This window comes from Schistocerca nitens, chromosome 2 (assembly GCF_023898315.1).
Source record: "Schistocerca nitens isolate TAMUIC-IGC-003100 chromosome 2, iqSchNite1.1, whole genome shotgun sequence".
Lineage (NCBI taxonomy): Eukaryota > Metazoa > Arthropoda > Insecta > Orthoptera > Acrididae > Schistocerca > Schistocerca nitens.
The window spans coordinates 683,911,879-683,939,337 of record NC_064615.1 but is presented as its reverse complement, the minus strand read 5'-3'; the positions used below and the strand labels follow the sequence as shown (position 1 = coordinate 683,939,337).

The 27,459-nt window shown below is 42.1% G+C and overlaps 1 protein-coding gene across 1 annotated transcript in view; it reads right to left on the bottom strand.

The window, feature by feature from the left end:
- Positions 1–27,459, bottom strand: part of LOC126235248 (glutamate receptor ionotropic, kainate 2-like) — a 309,725-nt gene that overhangs the window by 122,175 nt on the left and 160,091 nt on the right. Inside the window, exon 8 of the mRNA XM_049943979.1 lies at positions 16,455–16,604. Within this exon, the coding sequence (XP_049799936.1) occupies positions 16,455–16,604 (150 nt within the window). The remainder of the gene's footprint in view (positions 1–16,454; positions 16,605–27,459) is intronic.

The window sequence follows — 27,459 nt, the reverse complement described above, 5'->3', positions numbered from 1 at the left end:
GGTCGTCTGCTGGCATAGCCTATTAACACCAAATTTCGCCGTGCTGTCCTAATCGATACGTTCGTCGTACGTCCAACATTGATTTCTGTGGTTGTTTTACGCACTGTTGGTTTCCTGTTAGTACTGACAACTCTACGCAAACGGTGCTGCTGTCGGTCGTTAGGTGAAGGCCCTCGGCCACTGCGTTGTCTGTGGTGAGAGGTACTGCCTGAAATTTAGTATCGCCGGCTCACCCTTGACATTGTGGATCTCGGAATATTGAAAAACTCAACGATTTTCGAAATGTCCCATGCGTCTGGTTTTAACTACCACTCCGCATTCAATTCCCATGGTGCGGCCATGATCACGTCGGAAACTTTTAACATGAACCAGTTGATTGCAAATGGCAGCTTCGCCAATACGCCACTCTTTTATGCCTTGCTTAAACGGTACCACCGCCATCGGTATATGTGAACATCGCTGTCCCATGACTTTTGTCGCCTCAGTATACCAGGGAATAAAATCAGTCTCGGAAACTTTTGGGCGGTCAGTGTATAATTACTAGAAGGATGGGTATGCATTTTATTTTGTATAGCTTAACACGCTACATCCATTTCGGCTGTTGAGACTTTAACGTTTTGGTCTTCTGTTCAAATCTCATGTGGTGATGTGCTATAGGCACATTTTAAAATGAACTAAAGCTCTGAAATGGTCAGTTACGATAAATAAAGTACATAGGCCTATTTTGTCCAAACAGCGTGGTGGAAATGATGAATACTTTCTAAGAATTTGTCAGGGTTCTGGTGTCCACCAAGAAGAAATCAAAGAGACGTGTCTTAGATAAAACAATATAGTAAATGTGTGAAACTATTGAATTCCTAAGTAGTTTCACAAAATTGCAAGCAATTAACCGAAGCTTTAACATGTAAAATTATTTCTGAACGGACACAGTCATCGGGAGAAATACGGCTGCAAGCCATGCAGAAGGGAGTCGTATGGTCCTTGGCACCATGACCGCGATAGCTTCCCTGTGGAAGACCGGACATTTTTTTGTGGTAGCAAATAAAGCAAACCTATTTCGAGAAGCAGCGCCTCGCTGCTTCTCCGCCGCCAGGAGTAGAGTGGCATCAGAGCGCTATCCACAGTCCAGTCCGACTACTTGATGCGAAAACGGACAGAGGTTGTCTCGTCAGAAGAATGCGAAGAAACACGCACGGGAAAAATGACGCAATACTATTTTTGTAAAAGTAAGAACATCCACCTCAAATCAGCGACGTTCGAAACTGTCCCTTCTTCTACTCAGCGTTTTCCATACCTTCACGTTTTCGGCGACTTTGCAGAGAAACTCCTCATTCCTTATCTTTTCAGTGCACTTAATTTTCGATTTCCATCCTTAGCACCACATCTCAGACGTTCATTTCCGTTTTTTCTGATTTTTCATGATTCATTGTCAATATAACACTGTTATCCAAAAGTTATAAAAAATATCTTCCTCAAATGAAGGCCTATATATGATATTACTGGAGTTCTTTTAGCCAGGAACGCCCTCTTTACCTGCCATAGTCCACCTTTTATCTCCTCCTCGCGTCGTCCGTCATGTGTCATTTTGCTTCCAAACTAGACGTGTTCCTTCAGTTCGCCCACTTCGTTTTCAGCAATTTAGTACTAACTTTATAGCTAATCTCGTTTCTGATACTCCTCTTTACTTTCATCCATATTGTGTACTCATTAATTAGATTGTTCTTTCCATTCAGCAGGTTCTGTAATTTTCTTCGCTTCCATTGAGGACAGCAAATATCATTATTGATATTCTTTCACCCTGAATTTTGAACCCACTTTTGAATCTTTCCTGTACTTCGGTCATTGCAACTTCGACATATTGTTTGAACAGCAGAGGTAATAGACTGAAACCTTGTCTTACACCCTTTTTAATCCGAGCCCTTCGTTTTTGGTCTTCCATTCTTTTTGTTCAGTCTTGGTAGTTGTACACACACTACCTGATCAAAAGTATCCCGACACTTGATACTGGATGAGGGCTTGGTCTCTGCTGGATCATCTTAATGAGACGTCTGAAAGCCTGTGGAGGAATTCAGCCCATTCACACTCAATAACCGAAAGCAAAGAGGAAAATAATGTTGGGAACTCGGGTCTGGAGCGACGTTGACGTTGTAAATGATTCGAAAGTGTGATCCAAAGAGTTCGGATTGAGACTGTTGCCACGTCAGTCCATTTCAAGATTGTTACTGTCCACAAACTATTGCCTCACAGATGATTCTTCATGATAAGTTGCGTTGGCATGTTAATACCAACAGTCATCGTCTCCGAACTGTTCCTCTACTGTACACTGTACATAAGTTGTGAAATGTGTTTGTATTCTTCAGCATTTAGCGTTTTTTTTATCTCAATTAGGGGACCGCACCTTAAATACTTCTTTGTTGACACTACACGGAAGGGTATATCACGTTCCCGTTACCAAACCAAACCCTTCCGTTGTACCGGGTGATCAAAAAGTGAGTATAAATTTGAAAACTTAATAAACCACGGAATAATGTAGATAGAGAGGTAAAAATTGACACACCTGTGTGGAATGACATGGGGTTTTATTAGAACCAAAAAATAAACAAAGTTCACAAAATGTCCGACAGAAGGTGCTGTACAGCAAAACGTCAGTGACTGCGCATGACAATCGTGTATGAAAGGAGTTGTAATGAGAGAGAGAATCAGATGCGCCAGCAGTCGCAGCATGTTGACGTTACCTGAAAAAGCGCTTTTAGTGAAGCTGTAGTATCAGAATGGGGAATGTGCTAGTTCAGCGTTGCGATCCTAACGCCATAGGAAGGGGATTCGAACTGGCAAAGGTCCGTTGACAAATGCAGCTGTGGCGAGAATGATTTCGAAGTTCGAAGCCACGGGTTGTTTAGACGATAGATCCCGTAGTGGCTGACCGAGCACAAGGCGTAATGCTGCTGAGACAGTTCAGGAAGAAATGGAGACTATAGCGGGTTCGTCTACGCACGGGGAAGTCAGCGCTCGTGCAGTCGTACGTCGCACCGGCATTCCATAAACTACTGTTTGGTTGGAACTTAGGCGTACCCTCCGATGCTATCCGTACAAAATCCATCGGCATCATGAACTGTTACCTGGCAATTTAGTGAAGCGGAGGGCATTTGCGGTGTGGGCGTTTCAAAAGATGGCGGAAGATGACGATTGGTTGAGTAACGATTTGTGGACCGACGAAGCCCATTTCACGTTCCGAGGGTCTGTCAGCGCCCACAACTGCAGAATTTGGGCTACCGAAAATCCTAGAACTGTCGTGGAAACTCCATTGCACGACGAAAAAGTCACGGTATGGGTTGGATTTATCACATCTACCGTTATCGGGCCTTTTTTCTACGAGGAAATACGTGATTCTAGTTTTGTAACCGCTACCGTGACGGGTGAGAGGTATGTTACAGAATCACATCGTCCCCATCCTGGCTGATAAACACCTGCTGGAACGTACGATGTTTATGCAAGATGGCGCTCCACCCCATATTGCTAGACGCGTGAAAGATCTCTTGCGCGCTTCGTTTGGTGATGATCGTGTGCTCTTTCGTCAAGCTTTGCCTCCGAGGTCCCCAGACCTCAGTCCATGCGATTATTGGCTTTGGGGTTAACTGAAGTCGCAAGTGTATCGTGATCGACCGACATCTCTAGGGATGCGGAAAGACAACATGTGACGCCAATGCCTCACCATAACTCCGTACATGCTTTACAGCGCTGTTCTCAACATTATTCCTCGACAACAGCTATTGTTGAGGAATGATGGTGGACATATTGAGCATTGCCTGTAAAGACCATCATCTTTGCTTTGTCCTACTTTGTTACTTTAATTATTGCTATTCTTTTCAGATGAAGCGCCATCTGTCGGACAATTTTTCAACTTTTTTTTTGTTCTAATAAAACCCCATGCCATTCCAGGCATGTTTGTCAATTTGTACCTCTCTATCTACATTATTCCGTGGTTTATTCAGTTTTCAAATTTATACTGACTTTATGATCACCCGGTATTTTCATAGGGTACTGCTTGATTCGTTACTCCAAATCGCTCGTTTGCAGTCATCTACCGTCCAGTGACGTCACTCGTTATACCATGCCAAGCGTCGTTTTGCAGCGACATGAGAAATGAGTGGCTGATGAGAAGCTGCTCGGCCATTGCATCCCATTCTTTTTTACTCCCTAGTGTACCGTGTACTAGCTGGACTGCTGGTAGCTCACTGCCACGCACAACTGATTTTTTCCGCTTATTTCATGCAGCTTTCTACAACAGCTCTCCGCAGTGTTCGACGGTCCCTGTCTGTCAGCACGTGACGCCTGCCTGGCTTTGGTTTAGTTGTACCTGTCGCTTCTCCTTTCCACTACTTCACAATCACATCAACAGTCGCCTGGTCACCTTTCGAAGGGTTTAAATGCTCCTAATGGCGTATGGCCTTGTAGCTCAGTTGACAACCAGTGACTAGTCCATGTTCGAAGTCACTGATGTTTCCTGATAGACCCAATCTACAGTCTCTTTTTCTCTACTGACGATACAATACTCCCCGCCTCCTTTTACACTGGCGGGTCCCCCTGTCGTGACATTTGGTGGTTAATTCCACTTTACTTAGGGGTGTCTCGATATTTTTGATCAGATAGTGTACTGTTTATTTACCCGCCTTTCCGTATAGCTTACCCCCATTTTCGTGAGAATTTCCTGTTTCTCGCCCCATTTTACACTGTCGAATGCATTTTTAGTCTATAAACGAGTTTTTATTTTTCTTAAGTTTTCAGTTACAACGTCACAACAGCTTCTCTGTTGCTTTTACCCTTTATGAAGCCAAACTATCGTCTAACACATATTTAATTTTATGTGCTATGCAACTTCGATGCATGAGTTGTTAACCTGATTGTGCGATAGTTCCTGCACTTATTTTCTGTTTCTATCCTCAGAATCACATGAATGATATTTTTCTGAAAGTCTGATGGTATGCCTGCAATCTCGAGGATTTTACAACTAACTTTAATAGTTTCCCCAATGACTTTAGAAATTCTGAAGGAATGTTACCTCTCCCTTCTGCCTTGTTTAATCGCGTGTCTTCCAAAGCTAGCATAAACTCTGACCCTAATTCTAGATACCCTACGTCTTCTATAACGACTTGCATTTCTTCTTCTGTCACATTATCGCATCAGTCCTTCCCCCTCGTAAAACCTTCAAACCACTCTTTCCACCTATCTGCCCTCTCCTCTACGTTTAACAGTTCCATTCGCAGTGTACTCTTAACATTGTCGATTTTTTTTTTTTCAATTGACCTTGTTCAGACTGTTCATATGCTGAGTCAAACCTTCCGAAGAGAATTAACTATTCGATTTCTTCTCATTTTTTCTATATGTATTTCATCTTGTCTCCTCCACACTCCCGATTTATTTATTTCCTAAGTGACTTACGCTGATGCGCCAAAACATTTTGACCACTGCCCAACGCGAGGTTGTATGCTGCTTGGTAGTGCTGAGGGCACGTGACGCGGTAAGAGAAGCGTATCAGCGGAGCAGAGACAAATGGGGAATCATTCTAGCGCAGATAAGTTGCGCAAATGCGGAAATCCGCCGACTTCAGCGACTTTGACAAGAGCTAGATTGTTGTGACCCAAAACCTGGGAGCGAGCATCTCGGAAGCGGCGAAGTTGGTCGGCTGTTCGAGTGCTACTGTCGTGAGCGTCAATGCAAACTGGGTGAAGAATGCTGAAACCACGATCAGGCGACAAGAAGTTGGGCGTCCATATCTCATCAGAGAACATAGGAATCAGAGGCTTTCCAGCTCTCTAAAGCAGGATAGGCGGCCATCTGTGGCACATCTGACAACAGAGTACAGTGCTAGCGCTCGTGCAAGTGTTGTGGAGAACACCGTTCAGCGGCCACTGTTGAATACGGTGTTCCGCAACGGGGAACCCCTACATGTTCTCATGTTGACACAACAACATCCTCAATTATGACTACAGTGGGAACGAGATCATTGAGATTGGACACCCGATCGATGGAATCGTGTCGCATGGTGGTCTAAATCCAGTTTTTTTTTTTTTTTTTTTTGTTAAACTATGTCGATGGTCGTGTCCAGATAAGCCGTCAGCCAGGGGAAGGGCTACTGGAACGTGCAACGCGCCATTGACGCAGGCCGGCGGAAGCGGTATTATATTATGGTGGATATTAAGATGGACTTCCATGGGACATACGGTAGTAATGAAAGGCACCACGACAGTTGTGGATCACCTGTAACCCATTATGCTTGATGTCTCCCTCAGCAGTGGTGGCATCTTCCACCAGGGTAACTGTCCGTGTCACGAGGCCAGAATAGGGCAGCAATTGTTTGAGGAGCATGATAGTGAACTCATGTTGATGTCTTGGCCTTCAAATTCGGCTCATCTGAATCCGGTGAAACCCAATTAGGACGTTATCGGGAGCCAGCTCCGCGCCCGCAAACCGACCGCCCGTAAATTACGGTAAACGTGATCTGTGCCTAGGCATCTGCTGCCACAAACCTCCGGAAACCTCTCAAGTACTTGTAGAATCATGGCACACGGAATAACCGCTGAATTGCGTCCCAGAAGTGGACCAACACAGTTTTAAGTATGTGGTCAGCATGTTTTGGCTCATCACTGTGTATTCCGGTCTTTTTCTGAACATATTTATACTTTCTTCTTTCGTCGATCAATTGAAATATTTCTTCTTTTACCCGAGGTTTTTTCTGTGCGACCTTCCTTGTGCCTATTACTTCTGCGTCCAGCTTCCGCGACTTCCCTTTTTGGAGATGTCCATATCTCTCCAACTGAAATACCTACTGTAGTATTCATTATCGCAGCATCCACAGCCCTGTAAACTACAAACGCGCTTTATTTCTGATTGACTCTTGCAGACGATTCTGTTGAACTTCACTCTGCTCTTCATCATTACTAAATTGTGATCCGAGTCTATATCTGCTTCTAGCTAAGCTTCACTATCAAACATCGTATTTCGGAATCTCTGTCTGACCTAATCTACCTAGAAACTTTCTTTGTCTGCAGGCCTTTTCCAAGTATACCTTCTTCTCTTGTCATTTTTAATAGTGTGTGCGCTATTACTAGTCGAAATTTATTGCAAAACTCAATTAGACTTTCTCCTCTCTCATTTCTATTACTAATTCCTTACTGCCCTTTAACTTGCTCTTCTATTCTTTCTCCTACTACCTCATTCCTATCCCCTATCGTTATTAGATTATCACCTCACTTTACATACTGAAATACTCGTTCAACATCTTCACAGATTTTCTGCTTGTGATGTCAGCACTTGTACCTTAACTGTTGTTGCTGCCGATGGTTTGCTGTCAGTTCAGGAGAGAAGAATCTTATCACTGAACTGTTGACAGTAACTCACTCTGTCCTACTTTCCTACTCATAACGAATCCTACTCCTGTTACACCATTTTCTTCTTTGTTTGTCTGACTACAAATCATTGCCTTCTTTCCATTTCACCTTACGTTCCCCACCATGTCTAGACTGAGTCTTTGTATTTACATTTCAAGAGCTTCTAGCTTCCCTACCATGTCAAAATTTCCAAACTTCGACTTGTAGGAAGTTACCCTTTCGTCTCACGTTCACCCCCTTTAATACGAATGGATGGGTGATGTCAGCTGGACGTTTATCTGAGAATTATATGTACAAATGCGACTACATCGACAGTGTTAATTTTGGCTAGACATTTCCACCTTCAGATCCTTGCACAGGTAGTTTAAGCTGTATGAAATGTATGCGGAGCATAAATCAGGATTTTAACCTCTAATCACTTCAGAGGATGTGATGAGCTACTTCTCTATTTAATGAAATGTACATTATGCTTCAGTTACACAGCTACCTTACAAACATCCCGACATACTTTTATAAAACAAAAAGAGGGAGAAATGCTGGCAAGAAAAGATAATATTCATGATACTTAGCACTGCTACTAAATAAAAAATAGGCAAAGGGAATCGTTATGCAAATTGCACGTGGAAACGATTATACCCCCCAGTCAAAAAATTTGTAGTCTGGTTTAATAAATAAAAATAGAGAAACGTTAAAATGCTGGTTTTAATGCTTCAGGTGTCTTACACGATCACCCTGCACTTGAGTGCAGCGCACAGAAAGTCCATACAGCCGTGTGAAACTGCAAGACTTTTAGATGTACAACTCGTGCATCACATTCGCACCTTATTCGTTCTTGAAGAGCCGTCAGAGATCCATTCTCTGTTTGTCGTTCTGTGGTATATTCTTATTGATAACAGCAGGTCTCGTCACCCGTAATGATCGTTTACAGAAAATAATTGTCCATATTTTTTCATTTCAATTAAGTTGGAGCAGGCATCTATACGTCCTTTTTTCTTCTGGAGCCAAGGTGTGTGAGACAGACTTTGCACTTGTATTTTTCCAAAAAATTCTCGAGAATATCTTGGACACTTGATTTAGAGGTGATCATTCGTTGCTTTATTTCGATTTTTGACACAACACACCATGGTCGCCTTTCCATTACTTAACACCGCCTGCTCACAACTGACTCGTTTAATGTAGAGCTGTCTTTTACAGTTGTTAGTTCAATATGCCACTATAGCTCCTGCGCTGACGTCGCTTCTACCCCTAGAATAAAAACAGTCTTGATACTTTTAGGGCAGATTGTGTATATGGAGCCAGCACCATCCACACAGATTTCAGCACATTTCTGTTACCTTGTACATGAGCGGGACAGATCAGATAGTTCAAGTATTGTAGCGCGCTGTAAAACCAGCCTAGCGACAACAGTGACTAGCATTTCTGAGTTGCAGAAACTGGGTGACAGGTAAAACTCTGTTAAGCTGATTGTGCGATAATTCTCGCACTTTCCGGCTCTTGCAGTCTTCGGAGAACTTTTTCCAAAGTTAACATGGTATATCGTCAGACTCATATATTCTACAAACCGATTGAATAGCCATTTTGTTGAACTTTCGCCCCAATGATTTTACAAATTCAGATGGAATCTTATCTATTCCTTCTGCCTTATTTGATGTTAAGTTTTCCAAAGCTCTTTTAAATTCTGATTCTACTATTGCATCCCCTATTTCTTCTATATCAACTCATCTTTCTCCTTTTATCGGATCAGATAAATTTCCCCCCTCATAGAGGCCTTCAGTGTACTATTTCCACTTATCCGCTCTATCCTCTGCATTTAACAGTGGAATCCCATTGCACTCATAATGTTACCACTCTTACTTTTAATTCCAGTGAAGGTTGTTTTGACCTTCCTATGTGCTGAGTCAGTCCTCCCGACAATCCGATTTCTTCACTCTTTTCATGCAGCCATTTCGTCTTAGCTTCCCTGCACTTCCTGTTTATTTCATTACACAGCGACTTGTACTTCTGTATTCCTGAATTTTTCTGAACATTTTTGTACTTCCTTCTTTCATCGATCAATTGAAGTATTTCTTCTGTTACCCATGGTTTCTTCGCAGATACCTTCTTTGCACCTATGTTTTTCTGTCCGACTTCAGTGACTGCCCTTTCTAAAGATGTCCATTCCTCTTCAACTCTACTGCCTATTTAGCTATTCCTTATTGTAGTATCTACAGTCTTAGAGAACTTCAACCATATGTCTTCATTCCTTGGTACTTCCTCACCCCACTTATTTGCGTTTTGATTTTTCATGACTAATATCTTGAACTTCCGCCTACTCTTCATCACTACTGTATTGTGATCTGAGTATATCTGCTCCTGGGTACGCCTGAAAATCCAGTATCTGATTTCGGATCCTCTGCCCTACCACGATGACTCTTTCCGTATCTCTCAGCCTTTTCAAAGCATACCTCGTTCTCTTGTGTTTCTTGAATAGAGTACCCACTATTACTAGATGAATGTATTACAGAACTCATTAATCTTTCTTCTCTCTCAGTCCTAGTACCAAGGCCATATTCTCCTGTAACCCTTTCTTCTATTCCTTCGCACATAGCTGAATTCCAGTCCCCTATGACATTTACATTTGCAACTCCCGTTACATACTGAATTACTCGTTCAACTTCCTCATATACTTTCTCTGTCTCTACATCTTCAGCTAGCGACGTCGGCGTTTGTACCTGAACTACCATTATCTGTGTTGTTTTGCTGTCTATTCTGAAGAGGACAACCCTAACTGTTCACCCTAACACACTCTCTCCCCTACCTTCCTGTTCATAATGGATCCTACTCACGTTATACCACCTTCTGCTGCTGTTGATATTACCCTATACTCATCTGACCAGAAATCCCTGTTTTCTTTTCATTTAACTTCACTGAGAGCCACTATATCTAGATTGAGCCTTAGCATTTCCCTTTTCAATTTTTTAGCTTTCCTATCACGTTCGAGCTTGTGATATTCCACGCCGCGTCTCGTAGAACGTTATCCTTTCGCTGGTTATTCAATCTCTTTCTCATGGTCACGTCTGCCTTGACAGTCCCCTCCTGGGGGGGAGGCATTAAAGTCACATTAATGTGTATCCACAGCTTATGTGCTCTGTAACTGAAAAAGTGTCATGATGATCTCTCCATTGGCAATAGATTCCATAGTAGTCCCCATTCGGATCTCCGGGTGTTTACTTCCAAGTCTAAGGTGACTATAAGAAAAAGACTGAATAACCAAGCAAAGTGTAACGTCCTGTGTGTCGGGGCGTGGAATGCCCAGACCCTGAACGTGGCAGCGAAGCTAAAAAATCTGAAAATGGAAATGCTGAAGCTCCATCTAGATATAGTGGAGGCCAGTGAAGTGAAACGAAAAGAAGACAAGGATTTCTGGTCAAACTAGTATAGTTAAATATCAGCAGCAGTGGAAATTTGCATAACGGGAGTAGGATTCGTTATAAATAAGAAGATAGGGGAGAGAGTGAGTTACTGTAAGCAGTTCAGAGGCAGTGCTATTCTCATCAGAATCGACAAGAAACCAACACCGACAACAGTAGTTCAAGTATACATCGCGACGAGCCAAGCAGAAGATGATGAGATAGAGAAAGTATATGAGAATGTTCAACGGGAAGTTCAGTACGCAACGGAGGACGAAAATCTAATAGTCACAGGGGACTGGAATGCGGTTTTAGGGGAGGGAGCAGAAAGTAGCAAGTAGAGGATATGGGCTTGGTAGTAGGAGGAACGAGAGAAGAGAAAGACTAATTGAGTGCTGCAATTTATTTCAGATGGCAACAGCGAATACTAATTCAAGAATCACAAGAGAAGAGGTATAACTGGAAAAGGATAGGAGACACAGGAAGATTCCAGTTAGAATGCATCATGGTCAGGCAGAGATTCCGAAATCTGATATTAGAATGTGAGGCGTACCCGAAGCAGATATAGATTCAGATCACAATATAGTAATGATGGAGAGTAGATTGAAGTTTAACGGACTACTGAAGAATGATCAGTGCCAAAGAAGTTGGATACGGAAGTACTAAGCAATGAAGAAATACGCTTGAAGTTCTCTGAGACTATAGATACTTTGATATTGAGTAGCTCAGTAGGCAGTTAAGCCGAAGTTGGGTGGACATCTTAAAAGACTCCTATTCTCTTGTCTCTCTTGATTATCTTTCTTAGTCTATGCTAGTGTGTGTTATGTGCATATATTTCGATTGGAATGTTGTTTACGTCACTGTCTTCTGTGATTCAATGATTCATTTAAAGGGGGCGGCCCTATACATTAATTAGTTAATTCATAATGATAAGAAGAATATTTCATATCACACACTAATATGGTCTACATACTACGATTTAAATCATTTTTAAACACTGGATGGCTAGTTACAATGAGAATGGAATTACTCTATTCAGGAAATCAGGAAGTCAGTGGAAAAAGTGAGATTTCAGATTATTACGCGAAACGCAATGGATAATTACTTTTGCACAATTAATTTTATAGGAAAATTTATCATTTCTCTAAACATAGGACAAGAGCAAAATTATGACAAACTTGTAATAGTGAGATCTGAACGAACACTTTTGTCTAGCGTTGAGGGCACCCAGTTTGTTAAATTAGTGGTCTCTTGGTTATTGACCAAATATCCAGATGTGTGTGAATTGCTAAGTGACACAACTGCTGAGGTCATCGGTCCTTAGACTTACACAGAAATTAACCCAAAGTAACTGAAGCTGAGGACAACAAACACACACCCATGCCCGAGGGAGGACTCGAACTTCCGGCGGGAGAGGCTTCGCAGTTCGTAACATGACGCCTCAAACCTCGTGGCAACTCCGCACGGCCTCTCTTCGTTATTCTGTGCTCAGTGGAGGGGGAAGGAATTATATGGCTAGCATAATGAACCCTGTGCTGGAGCATGATCTTTAGTGATATTTCTTATTCATTCGTTTTTAGCAATCCTTGCAACCAGGGAATTGGCTATCAATAATATCACTTTAAATCACGATACGAAATGGAATGGCAGAAAACTGGGGTAGGCAGATACGAACATGGACGTACATGCATAAAGAAAATTAAATTAATATATCCTAGAAATTTCGTCACACGATTTCATTTAATCTCATCAAGAACGTGCTATTCAGTGTTGACTGTGCAGTCATCTCCTTTCACAGGCAGACGCAAGTCATTAAGTTCACTCATCTTAATTATTTACACGGGGTTGGATAATAGTAAAGTTCCTCACACGATTCATACACAAGTAACCTCGACTTAGCTATCCTCAAGTACGATCTGTAAGCTCATTGATTGTGCGGTACGTCACCACGTGAATAATCGAAACCAATGGCATAAATTATTACTCCTCGCGTTGATCATCTTGGATTTTCATCTGTGCCAAAATTCACACGCTTTTCGTATTCATTAAACTACGTTAGGAAGTAATGCTCTGGTCTCCCGCAGTAAATCCATGTGAGGCAGTACAGAGACAAAGACCAAATGGTTCAAATGGCTCTGAGCACTATGGGACTTAACTTCAGAGGTCATCAGTCCCCTAGAACTTAGAAATACTTAAACCTAACTAACCTAAGGACACCACACACATCCATGCCCGAGGCAGGATTCGAAATTGCGACCGTAGCGGTCGTGCGGTTCCAGACTGTAGCGCCTAGTACCGCTCAGCCACTACGGCCGGCCGACAAAGATCAACCGTATATATTCAAGAAATTTCAACAAATAACTTCACACGCTTTCAGCATTAAATACTTCACACTTAACACACGCATGACCTGTTTGATTTCACCCAATATGACTATCTTCTGTAACTGTGGTAACGACCGCATTGTTCATTACCTACTTCGGTGAGGCCCGCATTACAAAGGAAAATAGACAGAAATTACTCAGAACACTAAACGTTAACTTTATTAATCATGTTAAATGAATTGCAAAGCTATTCCTATTCATGTGTGCTTAAGGCACCGAAAGATTACGTTGAAACTAATGAATGGAGTGAGTCTGCATGCTTTCATCTGAAAGCAAAATTCTGTCCGTAAAACTATCAAAATTACTGCAAAAAGTTGTCGTAACGTCATTCTAACTATAAGTCGCCTGAAAGAGAACAGATTGGTCACATTCATTAAAGTATACTTCGTCCCAGAAATAATATCTTCTTGCCAAGACGGACTCCTTCATAGGTTCCGTGTGATCTCTCTGAAGTGCAGACCATGAATTCAATCAAACGGCAACGACACATTGATCACCCAGCTCTTCTTTCTGAAGCGGAGGGGGAACCTGTTGCCAATTCCCGTTTTCCCGGATCAAACAGGTGCATCTTTGCTGACTGTTCTCTAACATTTAAGTTGTCACCAGATATTCAATGAACTACCTGTCTCTGAATTAATACATCTAGAAGACGAACTACCATTTATCAGATCCAAATAACGCGTAGCCACACAGTAGGAGACTTAAAAGGGAGTGTATTATGGAGTTCAATAAATAAACACTGGTTGTCCATTTCTTCACTATAGCCTCAAGGTCTTACATTAATCAGTTTATCAAACGAAAATTAATTCTTTACGAAATGAGCCACTGAATATCACGTAAAATTATAATGAGGAGGGAACAATCTGTCCCCTCCTAACCTCTAAAAGGACAGTCACAGAAGATGGAAACAAAAACGTCGGTACAAGGAAGGTAACCGCGAAGAAACCATGGATAACAGAATAAATCCTTCAGTTGATCAACGAAAGCAGGAAGTACAAAAATGTGCACGGAAATTCAGGATAGTATTAAGAGTGCAATGGGAATCCCCTTTTAAGTGCAGAGGAGAGAGTGAATACGTGGAAAGGGCACACTGAAGGCCTCTATGAGGGTTAGAACTCGTCTGATGACTCGATAGAAGAAGAAAAAGGAGTCGACAGGAAAGAGATAGGAGAACCAGTATTATAATCAGAATTTAAAAGAGCTTTGGAAGATCTAAGATCAAATGAGACAGAAGGAATGGGTAACATTCCATTGGAATTTCTAAAATCATTGTGGAAAGTGGGAACAAAACGATTATTGATGTTGGTGAGTATAATGTATGAGACTGGTGCCATACCATTAGAATTTAGGAAGAACAAAATCTAAACATTTCCGACCCAAAAAAGTGTTCGATAGTGTAAAGTGGTTCAAGACGTTCTAAATTCTGAGAAAAACAGGGGTAAGCTATAGCGAAAGATGGCTAATATACAAGAACGAAGAGGAAACAACAAGAAAGACAAAGAACGAAATGCTCGGATTGAGAAGGGTGTAAGGGACGGTTATAGTCTTTCGCCCTTACTATTCAGTTTATTCGCCGGAGAAACGATAACGGAAATAAACCAAAGGTTCAAGAGTGAGATTAAAATTCAGGGTGAAAGGATATCAATGACAAGGTTCGCTGATGCCATTATTCTCAGAGAAAGTGAAGAAGAATTACAGATATGTTAAATGGAATGAACAGTCTAATGAGTACAGAATATGGTGGTTGGTTCAAATGGCTCTGAGCACTATGGGACTTAACATCTATGGCCATCAGTCCCCTAGAACTTAGAACTACTTAAACCTAACTAACCTAAGGACAGCACACAACACCCAGCCATCACGAGGCAGAGAAAATCCCTGACCCCGCTGGGAATCGAACCCGACAGAATATGGATTGAGGGTAAATCGAAGAAAGACGAATGTGTTGAGAAGTAGCAGAAATGAGAACAACGAGAAACTTAACATCTGGATTGATGATCACGAAGTAGAAAAAATAAATTTTGATACCTAGGCAGCAAAATATCCATGACGAACGGAGCAAGGAGGACATAAAAAATAAACTAGCACTGGAAAAAAGGGCTTGTCTGGCCAAGAGAAGTCTAGTAGTATCAAACATAGACGTTAACTTCAGGAAGAAATGTCTGAGGATGTACGTTTAGAATCCAGCATTGTACGGCAGTGAGACGTGGATTGTGGGAAAACCGGAACAGAAGAGATTCGAAGCATTTGAGGTGAAGTGTAGCAAAACAACGTAGAAAATTAGGTGGATTGATGAGGTAAGACACGAGGAGGTTCTTCAAATGATCGGCGGAGAAAGGAATAGGTGAAAAACTCTGACAAGGAGGAGGGACAGGATGATAGGATATCACTTAAGACAACTTCCATAGTACTAGAAGAAAATGCAGAGGGTGAAAACTGTAGAGGGAGACAGAGATCGTAATACACCGAGGAAATAATTGGGGATGTAGGCTGCAAATGTTACTCTAAAATGAAAAGCTTGGCATTGGATAGGAACTGGTGGCGGGGCGCATCAAAATGAAACGAGTCAAAATATTGATGACTCAGAAAAAGTATTCACTCAGAACTTTCATCATCTCCACTACTGGTGAGTGTAGTGGCTGTTGGTCTGTTGTTGGTTGGCAGGGTTGAAGCCTTCTCCGTAGATCCTATTTTCCATTTTAAGGAAAAATTTGTTTGGCTCCTTTGGGTACTGTACGCTGCAGATGTTAGTTTGTGCTCAACATATAGCAGAAACACAAGTGAAGTGGTGACATCAGATTCGCAGCTAAGAGTAACCTAACTCCCCGGAGTTTCGACGATGACCTGAAGTGTTAGAGTAGTCTAGCGAACCGTGCCGTCCAGGGGTACCAGGATCGAAGTTATTCCTACGCCTCTATACCTGGACTGCGTTAGTAATGGGATGATGTACACCTTCTACCTTTCCAGTCTTCTTTATTTTCTCGTCTCACAATCAGTTTTCACTGTTAATTTAGTACCTTTCCTACCTGTCATTTAGTATAAGTTTCAGGGTTTTCATGAAACCCTGTAAAAACTAATAGTTCTATGATATAAATGAGAAATTAACTGTGAATTATTATGTGGCAATTGAAGAGCTGTTGTGCAGTCTAGCTGACAGAGAAAAATTATACCAATAAATAAGGAAATATGGCTGCCGTAGTTTAGATAAATGAACAGTGTGAAACAACAGCCAGAGAGAGAGAGAGAGAGAGAGAGAGAAAGAGTGAGAGAGAGTAGCAGGTGTCAGTACTAACGTGGTGCAGGGCCTGGCGAACGCCTTGGCCGCGCTTCCAGGCTGGGCCGTCGCACTTGAGGCTCTCAGCGCGCAGGGGTCGCTGAGAGTCCTGATGGAACAGAGCCTCGGACAACACGTCCACCGCGTCCTGCATCAGCGCCTCACCCGTCTGCAACACGCCACCACTCCTGCACTCTTCCGTAACTGAGTAGAGGCAGAATCATTTCTCTTGCTACACAGTGTGTTCTCAACGCTAACAAACGAGTAACTAGTTATACCTGAAACAGAATAAGCCTCAGTTTACCCTCTCGAAATATATTTTTTATGTATTAACTACCTCTCAAAGCTTCACCATGCTTTCACCTGCTCCTCGTATTTGCAGCAGACTACAGCAAGCAGATGGTCGTAAATTTGCTCGTGCTGATGGAAAAAATATCTTTAACTACTTCTTTAAAAAGAAAGCAGAATATTTATCATTACTTACGTGCCGCTTTTTTTTCCTTTATTGAGTTTCGGTTCCCCCCGAAGGGGGCGGGCTGGCAGCAGCTTAGTACGCCGCTCTTCAGCATACAGAATGTGTTTTAAAAATGAAGATAATAAATTATAAAAGTAGGCGATAAAATCGTTGACTTAAATGGTAAAATGGCGGAAAATTGTGGAACTTAAAACATAAAACAAAGGGTTGGTGATGTTAATAAAATACACAGGAAGCAGACAGGTAAAATAATAGACAGACAATTAAAAGACACAGTGACAGTCTGGTTTCTGTTCACAAGAGATATAAAAATCACACCCTGCGACAGCATGATTTCTGTTCACGACACTTTGGAAAGCGCACAACACTGACCCCTCACTTGAACACTGCACTAAGAAGTTGGCACAAATATGACACACCACAGTCGGGGGCAGATGGGGGGAACCTGAACAGATGATGGGAAAGAAAAGGGGGGAAGGAGAGGAAAAACGAAGTGGGAGGAAGGAGCTGATGGAGGAGGAGGACTCATAAGAGGGGGGGGGGGCTGAATAGACATGAGAGGGAGTGTGGAAAGGCAGAGGAGAGGAATGCAAAAGGACTCGGAGGGGGGGGGGGGAAGGGAAGCAGAGAGAGGGTAGGCGGGGAAAAAACAGGATGGATGGGGGGAGAGGGAGCCCGGGGAAAGGACAGAAGAAAGGAGGGGGAGATGAGGATCAGAGTTGATACGATGGATAAATGGAGGGAGAGAGGGCATTATCCAGGAGGGGGAGTTGATGGAAGCCACCTTGGGAAAGGAGATGAAGGGCTGGGCAGACATGAGAGGGAGTGGGGAAAGGCAGAGGAGAGGAATGCAAAAGGACTCAGGGGGGGGGGGGAAGGGAAGCAGAGATAGGGTAGGCAGGGAAAAACAGGATGGAAGGGGGGGGAGAGGGAGCCCGGGGAAAGGACAGGAGAAAGGAGGGGGAGATGAGGATCAGAGGTGATACGAGGGATAAATGGAGGGAGAGAGGGCATCATCCAGGAGGGGGAGTTGACGGAAGCCACCTTGGGGAAGGAGATGAAGGGTGTAGAGATGGAGGGTAGGGGGGACACAACAGTGAAGGCACGGCAGAGGGCGGAGGTTGAAGAGGAGAGGAGCAACCAGTGGTGAGGGGGATCAAGGCGGCGGGAGATGTAGAGTATGCGGATATGTTCGAGGTATAGGAGCAGATGGGGGAAAGGAATCAGGTAGTAGAGGATCCGCGTAGGGGACCAGAGGCATATACGGAAAGTGAAGCGGAGTGCATGGCACTCAAGGATCTGGAGGGACTTATAGAATTTGGGGGGGGGGGGCGTCACGTGCCGTAGAAGACATACAATTTTGATGATTAAAATTTGTCAGTTGATGTGACTAAGTCTTGTGGCTGACTTAAGATTCAAGGAAGTAAACGAAAGGAACAGGAGCTCTGATCAGAGGAAGGAGCTTAGAGGTGTGTTAGTTCTGTTGAACTATGTGAGTTTAGTAAACATAGAGTATACGCCTACTGAAATTGTGTCGGGAACTTGTCTTCAGAGTGTGTGAATGGATCGAGTCAGGGCGATGCGTTGAAATTAGAGCTGCACGGCGCCAGGGTTGGAGACAAGACGCAGCGTGATGACGTTTCGAGTGTTACGTTTATGACAGGTACTCGAAACATATTTGGTGTGTGGTGCGCAAATGACAACGACCGGGAGTAAATGCATGAATTTAAGTTGGACTATTGGTGGGCTTGTTACTAGAAGTTACGGAATGCAATTGATTTTGCCCCCCTGCACTCGACTTTGTTGGTTGCACATGCTGGCTTAATGTGGCGAATATGTTGCACTGTTTACACTTGGTCATTGTCATTGTGGTTCGTACGCTGATGGCAGATTACGCTTGGGGCCTGAAGATGACGCTTTTTCGCCTTGAAATTGGTACCACGTTTTGAATAAAAGTCGTTTGATTTGCAGTACAGCTGTTGGTTTCAATTTTCGTTATTCAAGTACATATGCTGGAGGCCAGCGCCTGCGCTACGGTGTAAGCGGATGGCAGTCATGCGGAAACTCGGCAGGGGGCCATGCATGGTGCGACAGTCGAGATTAGCTGACTGGCAGGCTGCGAATGGAGGTGTTGGGGTTAGGAAGAGGCCGCTGTACGGAGAGGAAGCAGAGACTCTAACTTAATGAACAAACAGTTTCACCTACTAGATATATATACAAAATTTCGACAGTTTTTTAACCGAATAATTTCGGTCCTGCATGTAAAATTGTCTAATTTGATGTGATGTGTTCGATCATTTTGCAGCTTTAAATCTCTTGTATATTCTATCTTCATGTAGCAGTTGTTAAAAAATTGTAGGTGAAATTTGTGAAAAGTTCCTATGGGACCAAACTGCTGAGGTCATCGGTATTTAGACTTACACACGACTTAATCTAACTTAAACTAACTTAGGCTAAGGACAAGTCAGACACCCATGCCCGACGGAGGACTCGAACCTCCGACGGGTGGAGCCGCGTGAACCGATGCAAGGCGCCCTAGACCGCACGGCTACCCCGTCCGGGGCAAAATTGTAATTTACATACATTAATGCATGTCCCGAATAATAATAAATATGATCTTAGAAATAACAAAAGAGAGATAACGTAGAGTATTTGACCTGTTAACGTTGTCAAGGAATGTCACTCCCTAAGAATTGACAGCAATAATATACATGACAACCTTATATGTTACAGAACAGATTTCATCTACTATAGTGTCACTCCTATAGAGGCAAATAATGTGAGGAGACATATGTTACTGCTACTAAATGCAGTTGTCATTTTGTATAAATCCTAGTATACAGAGTGGTCCATTGATCGTGACTGGACCAAATATCTCACTAAATATGCGTAAAACGAAAAAACTACATAGAACGAAACTTATCTAGCTGAAAGGGGAAACCAGATGGCGCTATGGTTGGCCTGCTAGATGGCGCTGCCATAGGTCAAACGGATATCAACTGCGTTTTTAAAAATAGGAACCCCCATTTTTGTTACATATTCGTGTAGTACGTAAAGAAATATGAATGTTTTAGTTGGACGTCTTTTTTCGCTTTGTGATAGATGGCGCTGTAATAGTCACAAACATATGGCTCGCAATTTTAGACGAACAGTTCCTAACAGGTAGGTTTTTTAAATTAAAATACAGAACGTAGCTACGTTCGATCACTTTATTTCGGTTGTTCCAGTGTGATACATGTACCTTTGTGAACTTATCATTTCTGAGAAAAAAAAATGGTTCAAATAGCTCTGAGCACTATGGGACTCAACTTCTGAGGTCATTAGTCCCCTAGAACTTATAACTACTTAAACCTAACCTAAGGACATCACACACATCCATGCCCGAGGCAGGATTCGAACCTGCGACCGTAGCGGTCGCGCGGTGCCAGACTGTAGCGCCTAGAACCGCTCGGCCAATCCGGCCGGACATTTCTGAGAACGCAAGCTGTTACAACGTGATTACCTGTAAATACCACATTAATGCAATAAATGCTCAAAATGATGTCTGTCAACCTCAATATGTGTAACGACATTCCTTTTAACAGCAAGTAGTTCACCTTCCGTAATGTTCGCACATGCATTGACAATGCTCTGACTCATGTTGTCAGGCGTTGTCGGTGGATCACGATAGCAAATATCCTTCAACATTCCCCACGGAAAGAAATCCGGGGACGATCAATCCACCTGTCATGAAATATGCTATTCAATTCCGCTTCAATCGCACGCGAGCTATGTGCCGGACATCCATCATGTTGGAAGTACATCGTTATTCTGTCATGCAGTGAAACATCTTGTAGTAACATCGGTAGAACATTACGTAGGAAATCAGCATACATTGCACCATTTAGATTGCCATCGATAAAATGGGGGCCAATTATCCTTCCTCCCATAATGCCGCACCATACATTAACCCGCCAAGGTCGCTGATGTTCCACTTGTCGCAGACATCGTGGATTTTCCGTTGCCCAATAGTCCATATCATGCCGGTTTACGTTGCCGTTGTTGGTCAATGACGCTTCGTCGCTAAATAGAAAGCGTGCAAAAAATCTGTCATCGTCCCGTAATTTCTCTTGTGCCCAGTGGCAGAACTGTACATGACGTTCAGAGTCGTCGCCATGCAATTCCTGGTGCATAGAAATATGGTACGGGTGCAATCGATGTTGATCTAGCATTCTCAACACCGACGTTTTTGAGATTCCTGATACTCGCGCCATTTGTCTGCTACTGATGTGCGGATTAGCCGAGACAGCAGCTAAAACACCTACTTGGGTATCATCATTTGTTGCAGGTTGTGGTTGACGTTTCACATGTGGCTGAACACTTCCTGTTTCCTTAAATAACGTAACTATCCGGCGAACGGTCCGGACACTTGGATGATGTCGTCCACGATACCGAGCAGCATACATAGCACACACCCGTTGGGCATTTTGATCACAATAGACATACATCAACACGATATCGACCTTTTCCGCAATTGGTAAACGGTCCAGTTTAGCGTGGGTAATGTATCACGAAGCAAATACCGTCCGCACTGACGGAATGTTACGTGATACCACGTACTTATACGTTTGTCACTATTAAAGCGGCATCTATCACAAAGCGAAAAAAGTGGTCCAACTAAAACATTTATATTTCTTTACGTACTACACGAATATGTAATAAAAATGGGGGTTCCTATTTTTAAAAAAACGCTGTTGATATTGATATCCGTTTGACCTATGGCAGAACCATCTAGCGGGCCAACCATAGCGCCATCAGGTTTCCCCCTTCAAGCTTGACGAGTTTCGTTCTTTGTAGTTTTTTTGTTTGATGCTTATTTCGTGATATATTTGGCCCGGTCACTATCAATGGACCACCCTGTATACAGTTGGTTTCCTTTCCCTCTGTATCAGATGCTACTAACAATGGATTACTAACCTGAAAGTAAATTTGGCAAATAAACCATTCTAGTGCAGCTAAAGGTGTATACGAGGTGGTCTTTATATCTGAATGCCGCGGAGCACCAAGCGTTCAAGATTTGCATTAGTATTTAACTTCCTTTCGACGACCAGTTCATTAGAGACGGAGCAGAAGCCCGGACAGGGGAAGGACGAGGAAGAAAATCGGCTGCTCCCTTTCAATGGAAATATCCCGGCATTAGCCTTTTGTGATTTAGGCAAATCACGAAAAATATGAGTATGGGTGCCATAAGAGAATTAAAACCGTCGTCCTCCAATAAGAAACAGTGACACCAACGGCATGTAACGACGTAAAAAAGTTTTACTCCTAGGTAGTGAGCTGCATATAATCATTCTGAATGGTGAGGTCAAATCCGTGGGAATGGAAGTTGCTACGTCCTGTAATCTGCACTAGTTTTCGAGAGAGCGAAAAGGGTAACAGTTGAGTGAAAGTGAAGGTACGGCTGTTAATTTTGACAAAATGGTTTTGTGACGGCGGCCCAGCTGCATTACGAACGCCTTACCTCAAGGCACCGTGCAGTAGAAAGATTCGATATGCAATTTATTACGTACCATATTGTTTCGACTTCGTTTTTAGTTCTGTCAGGCAGACAGTACGTGTAGCTTGGTCCTCTTCCGAATCGTTAGGCAAGCACAGCGAAGTATGACCTTGCCCAACAACATATGTATATTGGAATCTATGTAGTCATGCACAGTTTCTCAAAATGTGCATCTTAAACTGTATGTTGTATGGAACAGTAGTTGTATGAAGCATAACAAATCCGCAAAAGAAGCTGGAAAAATTTGAAAAGCGGTGCTGCAGAATTTTGCTAATTAGTATGCTGAGTAAGTTCATAATGAAGTAGTACCAAAATGAACAGACGTGGATAGAAGCCTCCGAGTAACCCTTATCAAAAAGGGTGAACATTTTTGTGGGGCATTTTGTGCATTACTTTCGTTTTATATTAGTGCTCAAGTTGTTGTGGTTCGAACATGGACATTTTGAGCAGCAGAGAAGAGTGGAGATAAGATCTATAGACAAAATACTTACGCAGTGCTATCAGACGAAAAGATCAACCTGACACAAGACGACTTAAGAAGAAACTAAATTCCTTCAGCTACGACAATGTTTAAAGAAATCGTCTAAACGGCACTAAATCGTCGTTTGTAAATCGTTTACCGGCCGTACTCCGCCGCATTTCGCTGGTTGGAAGTCAAAAAGCTTACTGACAAATTTCACAGAAGGAAAAGGGGGACGAAATGTCTCTCACTGGAAGGTCATGTTGTTTTATTTAAATGATTACAAAATCAAGTAAAACGAACAGTGAGGTTGTCAGTATAAGCACATTACTGTTGTCAGTATGATGTTGCAATGCCCAGGGTCTGCAATGATAAAGCGCCCGTATAGGTGGTGGTGGTTGTTGGGATGTGTAAGGGGGACTAAACAGCGAAGGTCATCAGTCCCCCGCCTGTATAGGTCAGGCATATTGTATACAGAAGTGGAAGAGAGAGAACCACTAAATTCTACAATCCGTATGCATTGCATATACACAGGAATTACTGTTACAGTGTACTTATGGAGCCCAATGAGTGAATTGAGTATTTTCCGGTGAGAAAGAGCACTTGAAAACAGTCTTCGCTACATTAGGTTACTTAAACTGGTGTCACTCTGAGCTAAAATTTATGGTCAGCGACTAAGTGGAAGGTCAATGAGTCGGATGCGGGTTTTACAACTGTGAAATACTTTCCTACATTATAGAAGCGAATATTAAATTTGAACTAATTTTGCGAAAATTTTGAACTTGGATAGCTTAGAATGAAAATCTTACTGTTTATTGCAAAGGAAAACAATTGATTTTCTAAAACATTCTCTGTCATACACAACTTGAAACAAATCACGTCGATCAAATCATATGGAAGAACTGACAGCGATATATTTCGGAAGTCAGTAAGGTCCCTTGGCTTTTGATTTGGCAGTATTCGACAGCCATTTCTAGGCGCAAGTAACTGAAGAAAGCCAGCGCGTTTTTGTTATCAAGTAACGTCTTCATCAATTACTTTAGTTTTAATGTAATCTACGAGTAATTACTGATGTTTGATATCAACATGAAAAGAATTCCGTAGACAGGGAAAGAACCTGTTCTTGTTCTTGACCAAAAGGCATTAAATGATCTTCAAGTACATGTGCTCCAGCAGTGGTAGAAGAAAATGATAGTAATAATGACGGTAATAATCGAATTATCCGGTAACTTCACACTTCACAGTGGACTTTCTCGAACTAAGAAATTTGCTGAATTAGTGAAAATTTGAAAATGGCTTCACATCGAGGCTATGATGCCTAGAAGAGTCATTACATCCTGCTGACATGAGAATAGCATAATCTCTGCGTCAGAAGTTTGCTTCTACTTAACCATTTAATAGACTCGCATTTTTTCCACCGTGACTAATTTTGTAAGCTAAGCATATCATCCGTTACTGCACTCTCCTGGGGCTGGGAAATGTGGCCACTAAGGTCTGGTGGAACAAACTATCACAGGTGAAATGCGTGGGTTCAGGTATTTACTTTTAGGAGGCACAAACAGATTTACTTTACCTCTGGTAGCCTCAAGAGAAAGACGTTATAATCCAGAATCCGCATCAAACATCACGTTCCTTCATTACCAACTGGGCAGAGCCGGTTTACGTTCGGAAATGACATAGGCGGAAGTCATGGTAAACAGAAATACTTAGTTACATTAGAAAATTTTATTTTATTTCATGAACCGATAGCCATTTAAAGGAATAGGGCTCTTATTTTACTTGTGCTTGATTGAACTAGAGACGTTGAAAAATTTGGTGCTGGATTGTGATTCGAATTCTTATCTCCTCTTCCGAGGATCTGAGTCTCTCCGAACAGTATAGTTCAATCATTTCGTTCCTTTTCACAAGACTGCAATCTTCTCTAGGTCTCCTCCAAAGTTAAGTATGTGTGATCCAGTACAAAAACATTCATAATTTCATTTCAAGTCCTATCACATGCACACCGGCCTGCTAGTGAAAATTAACGTGCATTTTTAATGTCTGTTTATGTGTTGCCAACAATCGCAATAGATGTCGTTATTTCTGGTCAAACACGCACACATCTTACTGTTGGTGAGTAAGCATTTGATACTTAAGCTATATTCGTGGATGATAAAGAAGGACGGTAGGTGTGCCGTTCGATTGTCGCTCAGGCACAAAAATTTGTATCCTTATTTCAGATTCAAACACCTAGCAGCTGGTAAGAAAAACCGATAAGTAACATTTGATTTTACTTAGTTAACAATCCGATTACGTGTTGGGTTCGTATCTCCGTTACAGAACTTCACATCATGCGCTTCGTCCTTAAATGCATGCTCACTTTGTTACTTCTGAATGGAGGCATATCAGACATCTTTTGTGTTTAGTTAACAGGGACGATAAGGTCTTGATAGGAGTCCCGGCTTATTACAAAAACTGTCGTCCTTTATTTTCAAGTTTAGATTTGGTTACTGATATTGCCGAAAATTGAGTAACTCATGACTTTTCACGGCTAGTCAGCGATATGATATGATTAGATTAGATCATATTAAATTAATACTTGTTCCATAGATCATGAATACGACATTTCGTAATGACGTGGAACGTATCATTTTAATGAGAGATTTCTTTACATACCATGATTCAATTTCTTTACAACAATTTATACCTTCTCTCTCATTCTTTTTTATTTATCTCTCTCTCTCTCTCTCTCTCTCTCTCTCTCTCTCTCTCTCTTCTCTTTCTCTCACACACACATATTCGTTTTTTATTTTTATTTGTTTGTTTGCCGTAGCAGCCGTGTCTTTGAGATGCCAGCTATGGTCACTTCCCAGCCTGCTGTAGGATCACATCGGTTCATCTTCTTCCTGTTGGTACTGTAACTGAGATTTGGCAAGAAGGCAAGGTATGTTTGGCAACTCTGTGATCGACGAGTTACTTCCTGGTGTGCACGGAATTAAGCCTCAAAGTTCACTTGATTTTTCTTGTCATTTCCATTGAATAATCTGAGTTATTGTCACTTGAGGTGTAACAAAAGATTGTAATTTACGGTTTTCAGCCAAGGAAAGTCGTTACACGTGGAAATCGCAACTAATCTCGTCCTTTAAATAGCGGTTTACGAGATCTAGCAACAATTGGCCTCGTAAGAGGAAGCCAAGAGACATACCTCTTCGCGAACTCTGTGGTAAAGTGCTGACCTGTGAAAAAGCGTCTGTTACGGTTCGAAGTTCCAGTCTCGCTGACTGTAGTGTTTTTATCCCTTCTGTGAAAGAGCTACAAGCAGTCAGATCAAACATATAGGAAATCAGAATAAAATACTGTCGCCTCATAGTGCAATGGTGAAAAACTAACGATGCTGCACAACAGGTAACACCTCGTTCCGCTGCTGACAAGCAAATTTTTGGTTTGTAGGAATACATAACTTTAGTAATGAAATGCCACATTTGCATACCTCTTGAGTATAACACAGCATACCAATTAAACACAGACCAAATCGAAATCTAGTATTTTACTAATTCGTGCCAATAGAGGCACGCTTGTGTACAGATACTCAGTTTTATTAAAACAGACTTTCGTCGTAAGGTTATCGTGGGTAGTTTTATTTCATTTCTTGTAATACATTGCTCAGTTTTCGTAAGGTTACTTTTAGTGTTATTAAAACAATAGTAAACATGAGAGAGAAATTAATCATCAACAATATATGCGAATTCACTGATGTTATCTATAATAGTCTGACAATGCATATGCAGTTTATTGATTACAAGCATGTCGAAAACTTGTTCTGAGTTAAAGCTGTCAAACAAGGTTTGAAGGCGAATAAAACGCCACTACCACACGACAGATAATGTAGATAAATACTTTTCTGACGTATTTTGGCATGATGCGCTCTCCCCATACATAATACAAAAGTTTCGAGATGCATCTGCTGCCTGGCCGTCTATTAAACCTGAAAAGAACGAACTGTCACAGAAGTTAGCCCTTTTTCCACATGCGACTATTTTGGTTTGAGAAGTGAAGGGAATTATGTTCAAAGTTCCATTAGATTGATAACTTCAGCAGACAGCAGAATTGCGTTTTAAAATATGTATCAGTAAATGTACTCAATCCCACGACGTCTTATCTATGGTGCGCATCGCTTACTGTTATGCTACTAGCTGACACGTAGCTACAGCCGCTCCAGAAGTCAACAACACTTCCTCCAGAACTTCCACATTCCACAGTGCTCTTAGATAATGCATATGGCCGGATCTAGACTTCTGAGAGACAAACAGTTACAGCTTTTCTTTTGCACTGCACAACGTTTTCAATGAACAGATAGCCCAGTAGAGTAGCTCAAGTGGAAAGGAACACTTCCTACTTAAATTTCTGCATACTCCACTGTTGGCAGTTCTGTGTAGGTGGCAGTTACGTGATTTTATTTCGGTGATCACAAAATAGAGATGAATGTATGCACTGGGTAGCTGAGGCAGCTAGTTCATGGATATTCAGTCAACCAAGTAAATGAATGTACTGAACATGCTGCAAACCATTACAGG